Raw genomic sequence first — 14,527 nt, 5'->3', positions numbered from 1 at the left:
CATTCTGCTTTATCAGAGACTTTTTAGGGTCAGTATTTATCCTGCAGTTTCAAATACCAGAACCAAGAAGAAAAGTTGTCAAAAGACCAACTGAGCAAAAAGTTCACCAATTGTACTCTAATATTGCTTTTACTTACTGTCCCCTCTGTGTGTCTCTAGGCAGTTAATTAGGTTTAAATGAATCTTGAAAACTAATGTATTACAAATATAAGGGGAGGGTAGTTATGTTAGGTACTCTAATAATTTCTTATCTCTTCACTTGAGATCTCATTAATTTAAAGTGGAGAAAGCACTGCTATAGACAAGGTCAGATTGAATTAATGTTTATCCATGAGTTGCTATGTGTCAAACATCTTTCATCTTTGTAGCAGTTGTATCAGACAGGCATTGTTTTGATCAGTGGTTTTAACCCTTTTATGTACAGCAGAATCCCCAAAAGAGCTTAGTAAAACATCAGTTGCTGGGTCCCAACCCTGGAGTTCCTAGTTCAAGAGATCTAGGTAGGGTGCAAGTATTTGTGTTTCCTACTAGTTCCGAGGTGATGCCGATGCTGCCTTATAAATATCTTATAAGAATTTTTATTGACCTTTCATTTTAGGAAAGAGAGAAGTTGCGTGAAGAAAAGAAAAAGTATATGGAATACTTAAAACAGTGGAGTAAACCCAGAGAAGATATGGAATGTGATGACCTTAAGGTATAAGCACGTTATGTGATGTTTCACACACCTGTGTAACAGAGGAGATAGCCAATTAGGCAAATATGTATATTTAGAGTTCTAGGAGAGCATTGTTAGTATTTTATAACAAGCTTTGATAATGATTCTTATCCTGTGGAAATAGTTGGTCATCTGTGCTATCCTTGGTAGTCCAGTAACCACTGGAGCCAGGCAAACATTTAATGTGGTTACTGGACAAAGATTCTGCCTGTCTCCAGAAATAACCAAAGTATCTATACCAAACTCATTCATCTCATTTTATATGGAACCATTTCTAAGACAATAGATGGTAGATTAATTTTGTTCCATATCCTAAGGAAAATACCACATTAGAGATTATACTGATATGGCTAATGCCTTGGCCTCAGAATCTAGGTTAGGAGTCGCTCGTAACTAGGAAATGTAGTCAGAAGTACAGCTCAACCTAAATTATGCTGTTAGTTGAATGAAAGAAAAAATGATTTAGTAAGTAATTTAGAGACTGATTTAGTATAAGGTATAAGGTTGAATTAAAGCCACAGCATCTATAATTTTTAAAGTTCTAAAAGTGATTATAATGAACATCCAGGGTTGAGAAATGTGAAATAGTTCTTAGGTAAAGAATATATCATATCTGTCTTTGTACAATTTCCTGTACTTGGTTCAAATAGTTATATAAATTGTTTAATCTTGCAGGAACTTCCAGAACCAACTCCAGTGAAAACTAGACTACCTCCTGAAATCTTTGGTGATGCTCTGATGGTTTTGGAGTTCCTTAATGCATTTGGGGAGCTTTTTGATCTTCAAGATGAGTTTCCTGAGGGAGTGACCCTAGGCAAGTGCTATTGCTATGTGATAGTTCACCCTAAAATTAGTGGTTTAAAAGAACGAATTATTCTCTCTCAAAGTTCTGTGGAGTCACTGGACCCAGCTATCCAGTCCTCTCTTGGGGTCCTTCATGTGATTACAGTCACAGTGGCTGGGACTGGAGTCACCTCAAGGCTCACCTGGCTCAGTGTTCAAGGTGGCTTCTTCACACACATGCCTGGTACCCCGGTGTTCCTCCACATGGTGTCCTGCTTTGTCAGAGTAGCCTGCACTTCTTATGTGGCAGCGAGTGCTCCAAGGGGCTGGAAACAGAAGCTATCACTTTTCTTAAAGGCCAGGCCTAGAACTGCCAAGCCTTGCTTCTGCCGTATTCCATTAGTTAGGCCTGCTGGGATTCAAGGGGGTGAAGGAATAGACCTCATTTCTTGAGGGTGGCATGGTATGTAAGTGCAGGGAAGGGAGGGATTGACAGCCAAATTTGAAGACAAGTTACTGCCTAACTTTAACTTATGATTGCTTCTCCTCTGCACTTACATACTGTTACTTTGTATGTACATCATAAGAGCTAAATTAGTATGAGAAGGGCTTTAGATCCCAGTTTAGATTTTTAGCTAACCAATAGAAAAATAATCTTCTTTAGATCCAGATAAAAATTCTAAAAGAATTTTAATGCCACTCTTATTTTATCGACTGTATTCTTCAGGAGGGCTTTCACAGTCCCTTAGTTTTTCTTTATGAGCTAGGTGAGGCATGAATCACTGTGCCTTACAGATCAAGAAGGTCTAAACAACGCTGGTTGAGGTAAGACATTTAGGGTAGGTGAATTAGATGAGAATTATTTATGACCTGAACACAATATTAGGATTACAGCTAATGCTGATGATTACCTCTTATGTGTACTGTTTGGTAAGCAGTCATGTCCCATATAGCTCTTGAGAACACTGGGACAACAATAACATCTTTGGTGTCATTACTCAAATTAGAGTAAGATTATAATTTTTAATATATGACTAATTTGCATCTCAGGTTTAAATTTAGGTGAAATATTGTATCAACTGAGGCTAATTTGGCTTTCTTTGAATGCAGTGATTTTTGGCTTATGATTTTGTTGTAATTACTAAAAATTACTTTGTGATACTTGGCTTTACCTGATGGGCACTTAAGAAAATAGTTACACAGGCTATTGTTGATTAAAATGTTTATTGTTCCAATGGAGTTGTTTTTCCAGTATGTGACCAGAACTTTAAATTCATTTTAAACATTTTATTCACAGAAGTGTTAGAGGAAGCTCTTGTAGGAAATGACAGTGAAGGCCCACTATGTGAATTGCTTTTTTTCTTCCTGACTGCCATCTTCCAGGCGATAGCTGAAGAAGAAGAGGAAGTAGCCAAAGAGCAAATAACTGATGCTGACACCAAAGGTCAGAATTCAGTATTATTGCTGGCTGATAGTAGCTTTGTAGTGAAATAAACTTGTGATTAAATTTTAAATTAACTTGGCTTTTACAGTTATAAAACATGGTTGTTCAAGTTACTTGATTTTTGAGTCATATACTAGCAACACATTATCAGTTGTTTTACAGAAGCTTTGTTTTAATATATCCTGTTTCTGATGACCTTAAAAATGCTGCAACCCCCACCCTGCCAACCTATCTTGTTTTTTATTCCTCTAGATTTCTCCTGTGATTTAGGAATCTTAGAAATTTCATTGACCAGTATGTGTAATTCCAGGAAATTTACTGAATAGCACTGAGTTTTTGTCCCCATCTGAGAAAATACTTCAGTTGTTGTTATTAATACTTTAAGTTAAAAGTATTATTACTGATTTCATTTCATATCTGACAATTTTTAGATCAGAGTTAAGGAACATTTAATTTTTAAATTTTGCTAGTTTGAACTAGAAATTTTGCTCTTTAATTTCTGTACAGTTAAGTATCTAGAGTCTGTATGGTACATATTAATGTAGGAATAATTCTTGGGGAAATCTTTTTTATTTTCAATACAGAGTAGAGTGTTCATTGTTTTATTTAGGATTTACCTCAATCCAAGGAATTGTTAAGCATTTATATTAACAGGTTGATTTGACTTCCTGAATAAAATTCTCTGTGAATTTTGCCACCTATGAGATCGGACCATTAAATAAACTTTAGTGTATTATGTAGAAATACACGATAAGAAATAGTTTCGAGCCATCTTGATAGCATAGTCTTAGTAGGAAAAAAAATGGGACATTCCTCCATTCAGGTAGCGTGGTTGGCCTTAGATACTTTGAGCTAATTTCCTTTATGCCTGGTCGATGGAGCAATAGGATAGTCATGAGGATATAGTCAGTTCAGTTGTCTTTTGATTTTGCAAAGTTCAAGCAAAATATATTCTCTTGCTTGAGTGCTAATCACTCTAGCTCCCTTATCAAGGCCATTTTAGCAATGTGGTCTTCATTGTCATCTTAGATGATTTAGTCAGTTTCATAAAAGGGAAGGGAGAGGGGTATATCCATTTATAAAACATCCAAAGATTTTCTGTTGACAAGTACCACCACTAAAGATGGATGATCTAAGATAGACTGTGTAACATATATTCATTCTTTTAACCTTTAGGTTGTCTTAATGACCGATAACATCACAAGGTTATTGACCAAATTCTGACCTTAATACAAGACATAAAGCTTCTTTAATTCAGGATTTGAATTAGGTGAATTTTGTAGTTTTGGAAGCCTTAATGACAAAAAGTGGGGTCAAAAGGAAATTATATTGGAAAAGCAGCTAATGTAAAGGAAAAACTGTTGATTTTGTATTGCCATTTTATTTTCTATTCATGATTTGTCATTCCTGTAATTTTTATAGCTCTACTTCTATACCAACTGTCTATAAAGTCTACCTCGGAATAAGTATTGACCATTAATAATGCTTTGTTTGAAACTATTTAAATGTTATGGAGGGAGAAAAAATTACTTCAAAAATTTCACCCTTCTCTCATTTGCCTATTACCACATTTTAAATGGTGACTTCAGTTTCATTAAGGGCCCCAGACTGTTCCCCCAGGTATTTTTCATGTATTCTCCCATCTCAGTAACAAAAAGGGTTTTCTGTAGTCTTCCTGAAAGCACCTGAATAATCACATGGGATTGAATATTATTTACTTCTTCATTAGCTGGCCTTCTGTAAGGTGTTTCTTGCTCCTTTTAGAAATGGGGAAATTGGGCAGACAATAAAAGCGTGTATTTACCTCAGTGGTGAAACATGAGGTCCAGTGAGGTCATTTACTGAAGATCACATAGAGAGTAAGTGATCGCATAACGAGAAAGACACCATGTATGTGTTGTTTTATCCTCATACCACCATTATAAGGAAGATGTAATTATTTTTGCCTTTATATGTAAAAGAAGCTAAGTCTTAAGGAGTTTAATTAACTTGCCTAAAGACACGTGGCTAATAAGAAGTGATGGATACAAACTCAGGCACTCTGGACTGGAGCCTCGTAATGATTACATTTTATTACCTTATAATATGGCAAAGAAGTAATTATCTGTCAAGAACATGTAATTTTTTGGCCTCCTTGTTTTTATATTGAATCTTGGAAATTTTGACCAGCAATTTTTTAACTTACATTATAAATATCAGTTCCTCTCTTTAGTCTTACATCATGAACTTAAATGCCTTTCACAAGTATAGAGACAAAAGCATTCTCCTGATATATAATAGTTATGTGTATTGCTGAGATGTTATTGTTTAGTGTTGAAATTATATGTACCTGATTCTAGATTATGATGATGATAAATGTATCTGTTTCAGGTGGTCATCCCCCACACAGTTTAGCTGTATTCTCTTGGTATGATGTATCCAAGTGACTATCTCAGCAAATAAATCCTAGAATGATATTTACAGTTTCTTGAAAGAGCAATTTGGTAGATAGTTGAGTTGAAGAATATGTATTTTAGCATGTTAAACACAACTAAAAGTAAATTGTCATTTTGTTGGTTGTCCATTTCCTGAGGCCTTTACAGCCTTTGTCCCAGGAAATTATAGCTTACTATAGATAAAATAAGTTGAATTGCTGCAAAGGAAGAGAGCCAGTACACTTATACAGCTTTTTAACTAGGACTTGTTAATTTTAGAGTGCCTATATTAATTTTAAGTTTGTTTGGCTTTGTATGTAAAATGAAAATTGAAAAAAGTTTTACATCTAGTACTTCCCTGGTGAGGAACATTATAATGTCTATCATTTCGACTAAATTCATGGCCTTGTAGGAATAACTTATGTATATATGTAACATTTAGTTAGGTAACTTCTCCTGTGTGGTACTGTTTATGCTTCAAATGCCGTGGAATTGTCAGTAACTGTAATCTGACATAATCCCAAAGGGCCTTTTTCCTTTAGTAAAGGACAGCAGTTCTTTTCTCTAAGGTTCATTTTTTCAGCTTGTGAACTTTGAGGAGGGAAAGTAGAAAGTGAAGGAACCACAGAACCAGGTTAGCTCAGTGATTTCCCAGCTCTAATCCATGGAGGCCTACAAATTGTACAGGGATTCCTCCCTGCTAGTGTAGGAGAGTTGAAAAGATGAATGGGCAGGATTATCATGTCCATTCACTTTATATGGTGCTTCCAAGAAATACTTGAGGAATTTGAAAACTGCTGATCTTGACTTAGCGCTATAAAAAAAATGAAGCCAATTAAGTGCCTGATCTAGAGGCTGTGTAAGTAGAAACTAGGGATGGACAGAGCTAAGAGTAGAATTTACATTATCTGAGACTTAGTCTGAAGCTGTGTCTACTGTGGTAGAGCAGAAGGGCTTTTTATCAGCTTAAAAGTTTTTTCATTGGTGACATTTTATTATCTCTGTAAGGAATAATTGTATATCCTAATGGTTTAAATATATTTGTGTCAGTAGACTTGCTCTTTGGTCCTATTTGTAGCTTAAGCACTGTTTTCAAAGCTGAAGCAGTTTACTTAGAAAGTACAGGGATATCTTCCTATTGTTTCATGGATCAGAGAGTTTGCACAATAAAAACAGGCAATTTAAATGAAGAGATAAATCTGTGGTTAAGTGACAGTAGTATTGTCTTTAAGTTCTTCTAGCTCTTTTCCTGCGTTGGTTTTGTGATGATTACAACTTATACTTTGTTATGATTCAGTATTTGTAATTGAATATTTATGAAAGATTTGGGTATCTTCAAATAGATTCTGATTTTCAAAGTAGAGTTTTTTTAAAGTTATATTGAGCAAGGAAATTTGTCTTTCATTTTAAAGTGTATTTTACCATATTTTTGGAATGTGTATGTGTATCTTGTTGGTAACTTGGAAATTGTCTTCTCTATGTTAAGTAAGGGGAAAATTAGTGTGTAGTACATGTCTTGGATTTATAGTTTTAGGTGGAGCCTAGGCAGAATGTGAATGATGCTTGTGGTACCTAGTGTCAGCTCTTTTGAGGTTCCTGAATGTTAAGCTGTTTGCTGTTTCTTTCATCATTTTAAAAAGGGCATTATTCCCAAATATTCAAGCTTTGATTTGCACTAGAATAAAGTATTTATTTCCTTAAAGATCTAACAGAGGCTTTGGATGAAGATACAGACCCCACAAAATCTGCACTGTCTGCAGTTGCATCTTTGGCAGCTGCATGGCCGCAGTTGCATCAGGGTATGTGTGGGTTTTTGTTTTTTTTTTTTATTGCCTTTTTATTTTTATAAAGGTATATTTTACATTACTGAGGATTTATTGTTTACATTCTAAATGACTGTTTCATTTTTAATGACTATAGGCTGCAGTTTGAAAAGCTTGGATCTCGATAGCTGCACCCTTTCTGAAATCCTCAGACTACACATCTTAGCTTCGGGTGCTGATGTAACATCAGCAAATGCGAAGTACAGGTATCAGAAACGAGGAGGGTTTGATGCTACAGATGATGCCTGCATGGAGCTTCGTTTGAGCAACCCCAGCCTGGTGAAGAAACTGTCAAGCACTTCAGTGTATGATTTGACACCAGGTAAACTTTGCAAGTTAGAATTTGTATAACCTTCCTACTTATGCCCAGAATACTCGGTAGCCGATGAGAAAATTTTAGATGACATTTGGTTTTAAAAGAGAAAGGAAGAAAACAGCCTTTTAAAAAAAATTATCAGAATACAAATAGTGACCTAAATTAACTACAGTTGTTATTCATATTAACTTTTAATTATTTATGATTTTCTTGTCTTTTTTCTCTTTGGATTTTCTATTAATTTAAAAATGTGTGGTTAGTTTACTACATCTAGCAAGTCTAGAAAGATAAGTGGGAATTAGCTAGCTTTAATTTTTATTTATTAATATATCAGAAATGTAAGCTATAGCTGCAGAATGCTAACATTCAGTTGAGTAAATGTTTGAGCAGTGAGGCACAATATGTAAAATTAAGAGTTTTTTTTACTTCCTTTTATAGATAAAAGTAAAAATTGTAATGTACAATATATAGTATTGAATTTATTATGCTTATTTAAGGAAACATAAGAAAACCTAATTCCTAAGAGTCATGTAGTTTAAAAAATTTTTATTGTGGTATAGTTGAGCTAACATTCATATAATTTTTAAAATTTATGGTAGTGTTTTTGTGCAGTCTTTTCTGAGTAGCAATTTGCCTGTTGCCATTTGTGTGCGTGTGCGTGTGTGTGTGTGTGCGCATGTATGCATGCTCAATCACGTAGTCATGTCTCTTTGCAACCCTGTAGACTGTAGCCTGCCAAGCTCCCTCTGTCCAAGGGATTCTCCAGGCAAGAATACTAGAGTGGGTTGCCATTTCTTACAGGGATCATCCCGTACCAAGGATCAAACCCACATCTTGCGTCTCATGTGGTTATAACTTAGTTTTGATTTGAACTTCATACATAAGCTACATAAGCCTAAAATTAAAACTTAAAAGTTAATTCTTTGCAATTAGAAAGTTTTTCATGTCTGTTTAGTAGTTATTAGTATTTGAAATGTGTTGTATATCACATAACTGTTAATTGGATTCAAAGTTGCTTTTTTCCATAAATGCCACTAGCTTAGTTGATCTTAAGAGTCTCTTCCCTAGTCTTTATTAAATATTTTCACATTGAGCCACAAATTAAATTTTTTTCTTGTTATTGATAATCCAGAAGTTATTTACCAATTTTTGGCAGGAGAAAAGATGAAGATACTTCATGCTCTCTGTGGGAAACTACTGACCCTAGTTTCTACTAGGGATTTCATTGAAGATTATGTTGACATATTAAGACAAGCAAAACAGGAGTTCCGGGAGTTAAAAGCAGAACAACATCGAAAAGAGAGGGAAGAAGCAGCTGCTAGGTGAGAGATAATTATAGTCCGTTGTGCTAATGAAAGCTATTTATTTCTTTGCCTCTAAAAACATGTTGGGGACTTTCTTGGCAGTCCAGTGGTTAAGACTCCACACTCCCAATGCAGGGGACATGGGTTCAATCCCTGGTCAGGAAACTAAAATCCCATACATGCTGTACAGCACAGCAAAAACAATAACAATAATAATAAAATTTATTAAAAAATAAAACCATGTTGGGCTGTTATGAATAGATTACTTTGTAGTTTGTGATAACATTTGGAGCATTTTCTGTAATTGGGTGGTTAAAGATAAAAAGTTAAAAGTATCATGTAGACTATAATATTTTATTTTAACTTTCAGAATTCGTAAAAGGAAAGAAGAAAAACTTAAGGAGCAAGAACAAAAAATGAAGGAGAAACAAGAAAAACTAAAGGAAGATGAGCAAAGAAATTCAATTGCAGATATATCTGTTGGGTATGGTTTGAATTACGCTGCTTATCTGGATGACATAAAGAATAAAAATCAGCACCTTAAACTCTAAAATGCTTTCCAAATTTTTAGAAAACGAATTTTCTGTAGTTTTGTAATAGTGTCAGCAAGCCTATGAAATTTACATACAGAGAGTCCTCAGATATACATGTGTTGGTTTTTTTTTTTTTTTTAAAAAAAAGCACTTTGAGGGAATCTAAAACTGCTAGCATTACTCATTCTAGCATTACTAATAGTATCTCTCCCTTCCACCACCATCATCACAGTTGTACTCTGTGTTTCACAGAGTTCCTTCAAGCTTTTTAAGGAAGAGATTGGAGCTTTTGGTAGAAGGTGGAGGGAGAAGATGTCAACACCTTAAATAATTCAGTGACTGCCTAAAGTATTTTATTACATATTGACATATTAGGGATGAAGATTGGCTGTGAAGACAAGTGGGAACTTTTCCTATATTGTAGATGGCAAATCATATTCAAAATTAGCAGAAATAATCATTATAAAATAAAATCTGAAAAAGAAATTCTAAAAACCTCAGTATTCCAAATTCAGCATATTGACTTTTGATTATACTTACATATAAAAATACTTGTTACATTCATAGGTCACAAACTTGGAACAGTTGTATTTTATATGGCCATCAGTAATACTTTAAGAAATTTATTTGGATACCTTGAGAAAGTTAATAATAGATATGACACCTAAACTACAAGCAACCAAATAAAAAATAGACTTCACCAAAATTGAAAACTTTTGTGCTTCAAAGAACACTGTTGAGAAAGTTAAAAAAACAACCCAGAGAAGAGAAAAAAATTTTTATAAATCATATATCTGATGATGGTCTGACATCCAGAATGTATAAAGAACTCACACAACTCAATAGTAAAAAGACAACTCAGTTTTTAAAATGGGCAAAGGATTTTAACAGGCATTTCTTCAAAGAAGATCTATATGAAGCACATAAAAGGTGCTCAACATCGTTAGTCATTAAGGAAATGCATATCAAAACCACGATGAGATATACTTCACACTTACTAAGATGGCGGTATTTCAGTTGAGGGATGGTAACATATGTTGGTGAGAATAAAGAAATTAGAACTCTCATACATTGCTCACAGGGATGTGTAAAACAGTGTGGCTGCTTTGGATAAGTTTGACAGTTCATCAAACAGTCTAAACCATGTGTTACCATGTAGCCAGCAATTCCACTCCTAGGTATGTACCCAAGAAAATTAAGAGCATACATTCACCCAAAAATGTATACATGAAAGTTCATAGCAGCATTATTCTTCGTAACCAAAAAATAGTCCAACCCAAATGTTCATCAGTCCGTCAGTTGATGGATAAACAAAATGATATACTGCTTCTGTGGTATATCCTTATAGCAGAATGTTATTCAGAAATAAGAAGGAATGAAATTCTGATACCTGCTACAACATGGGTGAACTTTGGAAACATGCTAGGTGAAAGAAGCTAATCAAAGACCGTGTGATTATTCTATTTATAGGAAAAGTCCAGAATAGGCAAGTCCAGAGCAGAAAGTAGAATCAGTGGTTACCATGGGCAGTGGGGAAAAGGAATTGAAAATAGTATCCAGCTTTTCTTCTGAGATGATGAATTAGATAGAGGCAGTAATTGTACAGCCTTGTTAATATTACTAAAAACCACTGAGTTGTACACTTTAAAATGGTGATTTTTATGTTATGTGAACACTGTCTCAAATTTTTTTTTACACTTTATAAATATTTTTCCAATTATGTCAGTTATACCGAAAATACTGTATGCATTTAAGGTATATAAAATAATGATTTGATAAATGTATATATTGTTAAATGATTACTATAATTTAGTTAATATTCATTGCCTCATGTAGTTGCAATTATTTTTTCCGTGTGATATCTTCAGTTTTTTAAAAAAAGAAATTAGGCATGTAATAGATCCCACCACTTCATATGTTTGTACTCATCTAACCTCACTCATTTATGTTATCCCTCTGGCTCCTGAATACATTGAGTTTGCAAAACTCTTTGAATGTAGAACATAAGTGGTGGGATTCAAATTCCATGCAACTTTAATTTTGATTTGGACAGTACAGTGATTTGGACAATACAGTGATAAAACATCCATATTGTTCCTACTTACTGTATCTGAATTTGTCTACTTCTCCCGCCTACTGTTTGTCTGCTTATCTCCTTTTATACTCTGAGCCACCATTACCTCCCAGCCAGCTACCTGGATTAATTACAGTGGCCTCTTTACTAATCTCCCCTCATCTGCTTTCTATCTCAGATGATTTTCCACATAACAGCAAGAGTACCTTCTAATCATGTCATTTCCCTTTTCTAAACTCTTCCACTTTTTCCCTGTAGCTTCTCCCCATCCACCCCCATTGCTCTTTGAATAATGCCCTAAAAGGCCCAGTATGATCTTGCCCTGATTTTTCTCATTCGTATCTTAAATTGCTTCTTTTTTGTTTATATTCTTGTCAAAATTACAAGCTCCTTCCTTTTCCCTTGAGCTCAGTGCATTTGCAGGTTATTCCTTCTTCTAGAAACAAAGATTTTTTCTTACCTGCCACCTCACCCCTCCCAGCCTCCTTAGTCTTGCAGTTTAAACGTCACTTCTTATAAGCGAGCGTTACTTGATCCCTGAGATTAGGGATCAAGTTCTCCTCAAAATGCTTTCATAGCATTTTGAACTCCTTCTTTTTTAGTATTTATTACATATTTTAATTGTACAATGATTTATATAGTTATCTGCAAGACTATAAACTCTGTATTATCTTGTTCACTACTTCTCCAAGGATAAACCCTGGCACTTCATAGGCAGGCAATAAATATTTCACGAATGGAATTATAAATATTTTTTTCTTCTTAAGGGAGGAAGAAAGGGAAGATTTTGATACTAGCACTGAGAGCAAAGAAATAGAGCAAAAGGAACAAGATCAAGATACAGTTTCTGAAGATGAAGATGACCCGGGACCACATAAAAGAGGCAGAAGGGGTAATACAGAATTTCGTAAGGGCATGCTTGCTTGCTTTTAATTGATAAGGCATTTTATTAATTCACTATTCTGAAATATATATTAGGTTACTTCCATTTGTGATTCCAAGGTGTGTTGTTGATTTTTTGTATTTGCTACTTTATGTTGACCAAGTAGAAATTTTTATTCTGTAATGTACCAATTCAACATTGAATGCCTCTTAGATGCTAGAGATACAAAGATCAGTAATGCTTGTAACTGGTGTCATATTACTGAGAATGGAAATCTATGCTGCCTTAAAGTAATCTCATAAGTTGCTGGATCAAAGGAAATGCATTTTTTGAAGCTTGTGATACAGGTTACTTCTGAGGATCTCTAACCATTTTCATTTGATAACTATTAAAGGAGATACTTAAGTTTATTCTGTGCCTCTAATTTGGACAGTATCTCTTTTTTTACATTATTTTTAAAGTGGTTATTGTAAGTGGACAGAAAAATCTCTTATACAATATCATGGAGGCTGTATTCTCTGACTGCAATGCAATTGATTTGGAAATCCAAAACAAATCTTATGCCATTAGAATTTAGAACATATTTCTAAGTAATTATAGTTTCAAAGGAGAAGCCCTAATAGAAATTTTAAAATATTTAAAACTAATTAATACTGCATATTGATGGATACAATCCATACGAGTCCATACTTGTTGGATACAGTCCCTCTACTTAAAGGAAAATTTATAGCTTTAATACATATTAGGAAAGTAGAAAGGCAAATTACACTAGGCATTCATTTAAGAAGTTAGAGGTAAAAACTAGAATAATCTCCCAAAATATAAGGAGACAATAAACGTGAGTGAAATTAATAGAAAATAAAACTGTAATAGAGAAAAACAACAAAGTCAAAAGCTTGTTCTTTGAAAAAGACACAAACTAGACAAACCTTTGTTGAATTGACTTTCGGGGGGGTGAGGGGTCACAATAAACAAAATTAGGACTAAAAATTGAAGCAGTATAACTAGATAGAGTAGAAATTTAAAGATAAGGGGATAACATAACAATTTAATAGTAAATTTGAAAATAGAGGGCAGAAAGCTAAATCCTAGAAAAAATGCAAATTATAGAAATGAATTAATACAAAGATTAAAAATATGAATGGTCCTAAACTGTTAAAGATCTTGAATTAGTATTAAAAACCTTCCTATAAAGAAAACATCACTCCTAGGCGACTTTATGGTGAATTCTGCCAAATTTCAAAGAAGCAGATAATTCCAATCTTACACAAACCCTTTCAGGCAAAAAAAAGAGAAGAAACACCCCCCATCCGTTTAAACAATTTGACAATGAATGAAACAGGAGAGAAGTCTAATGCTTCAACATAGCATACAAGGCTAGCCAGGAGGAGTCTAGGCTCCTTCTGTCTTGTTGGTACTGTCATCCTTGAGCATTTGCTGCCATCCTCATGTTCCAAAGTCTAGGCTCCTTCTGTCTTGTTGGTACTGTCATCCTTGAGCATTTGCTGCCATCCTCATGTTCCAAAATGATTTATCACCCTGTCTCCATTCTGTCTAGGGAAAGGGGAAAAAGAGGCATAACCCAGAGGTTACAGACAGTGCTTCTGCTTCCATCTCTTTGACCAGTAGTTTCTAATGTAGCCATATTTACTGGGGAAAGAAGGTCTGGGAAACATTGTCCTTCTCTTGGATTGCTGCTGCTGCTGCTGTGAAGTCCTTTCAGTCGTGTCTGACTCTGTGCGACCCCATAGATGGCTGCCCACCAGGCTTCCCCATCCCTGGGATTCTCCAGGCAAGAATACTGGAGTGGGTTGCCATTTCCTTCTCCAATGCATGAAAGTGAAAAGTGAAAGTGAAGTCGCTCAGTCGTGTCCAACTCTTAGCGACCCCATGGACTGCAGCCCACCAGGCTCCTCCGCCCATGGAATTTTCCAGGCAAGAGTACTGGAGTGGGTTGCCATTGCCTTCTCCATTGGATTGCTGCTGCTGTTGCTGCTAAGTCGCTTCAGTCGTGTCCAACTCTGTGCAGCCCCATAGACAGCAGCCCACGAGGCTCCCCGGTCCCTGGGATTCTCCAGGCAAGAACACTGGAGTGGATTGCCATTTCCTTCTCCAATGCAGGAAAGGGAAAAGTGAAAGTGAAGTTGCTCAGTCATGTCCGACTCTTAGCGACCCCATGGACTGCAGCCCACCAGGCTCCTCCGTCCATGGGGTTTTCCAGGCAAAAGTGCTGGAGTG

The 14,527-nt window shown here is 35.2% G+C and overlaps 1 protein-coding gene across 6 annotated transcripts in view; it reads left to right on the top strand.

Annotated features, from left to right (window-relative positions):
• BAZ1A (bromodomain adjacent to zinc finger domain 1A) overlaps positions 1-14,527 on the top strand; it is an 86,126-nt gene that overhangs the window by 50,494 nt on the left and 21,105 nt on the right. For 2 of the 6 annotated variants that reach the window (XM_070358715.1, XM_070358713.1), the window contains exons 9-16: positions 599-694; positions 1,391-1,529; positions 2,796-2,942; positions 7,060-7,155; positions 7,277-7,501; positions 8,652-8,817; positions 9,170-9,283; positions 12,174-12,298. In XM_070358715.1, the coding sequence (XP_070214816.1) occupies positions 599-694; positions 1,391-1,529; positions 2,796-2,942; positions 7,060-7,155; positions 7,277-7,501; positions 8,652-8,817; positions 9,170-9,283; positions 12,174-12,298 (1,108 nt within the window). Of the gene's footprint in view, positions 1-598; positions 695-1,390; positions 1,530-2,795; positions 2,943-7,059; positions 7,156-7,276; positions 7,502-8,651; positions 8,818-9,169; positions 9,284-12,173; positions 12,314-14,527 lie in introns of all 6 variants that reach the window. The other 4 variants (XM_070358714.1, XM_070358712.1, XM_070358717.1 and 1 more) reach the window with 3 other exon arrangements.

This window comes from Bos mutus, chromosome 21 (genome assembly GCF_027580195.1).
Source record: "Bos mutus isolate GX-2022 chromosome 21, NWIPB_WYAK_1.1, whole genome shotgun sequence".
In the NCBI taxonomy this organism is placed as follows: Eukaryota; Metazoa; Chordata; class Mammalia; order Artiodactyla; family Bovidae; genus Bos; species Bos mutus.
This window is presented reverse-complemented; position numbering and strand designations above follow the sequence as displayed.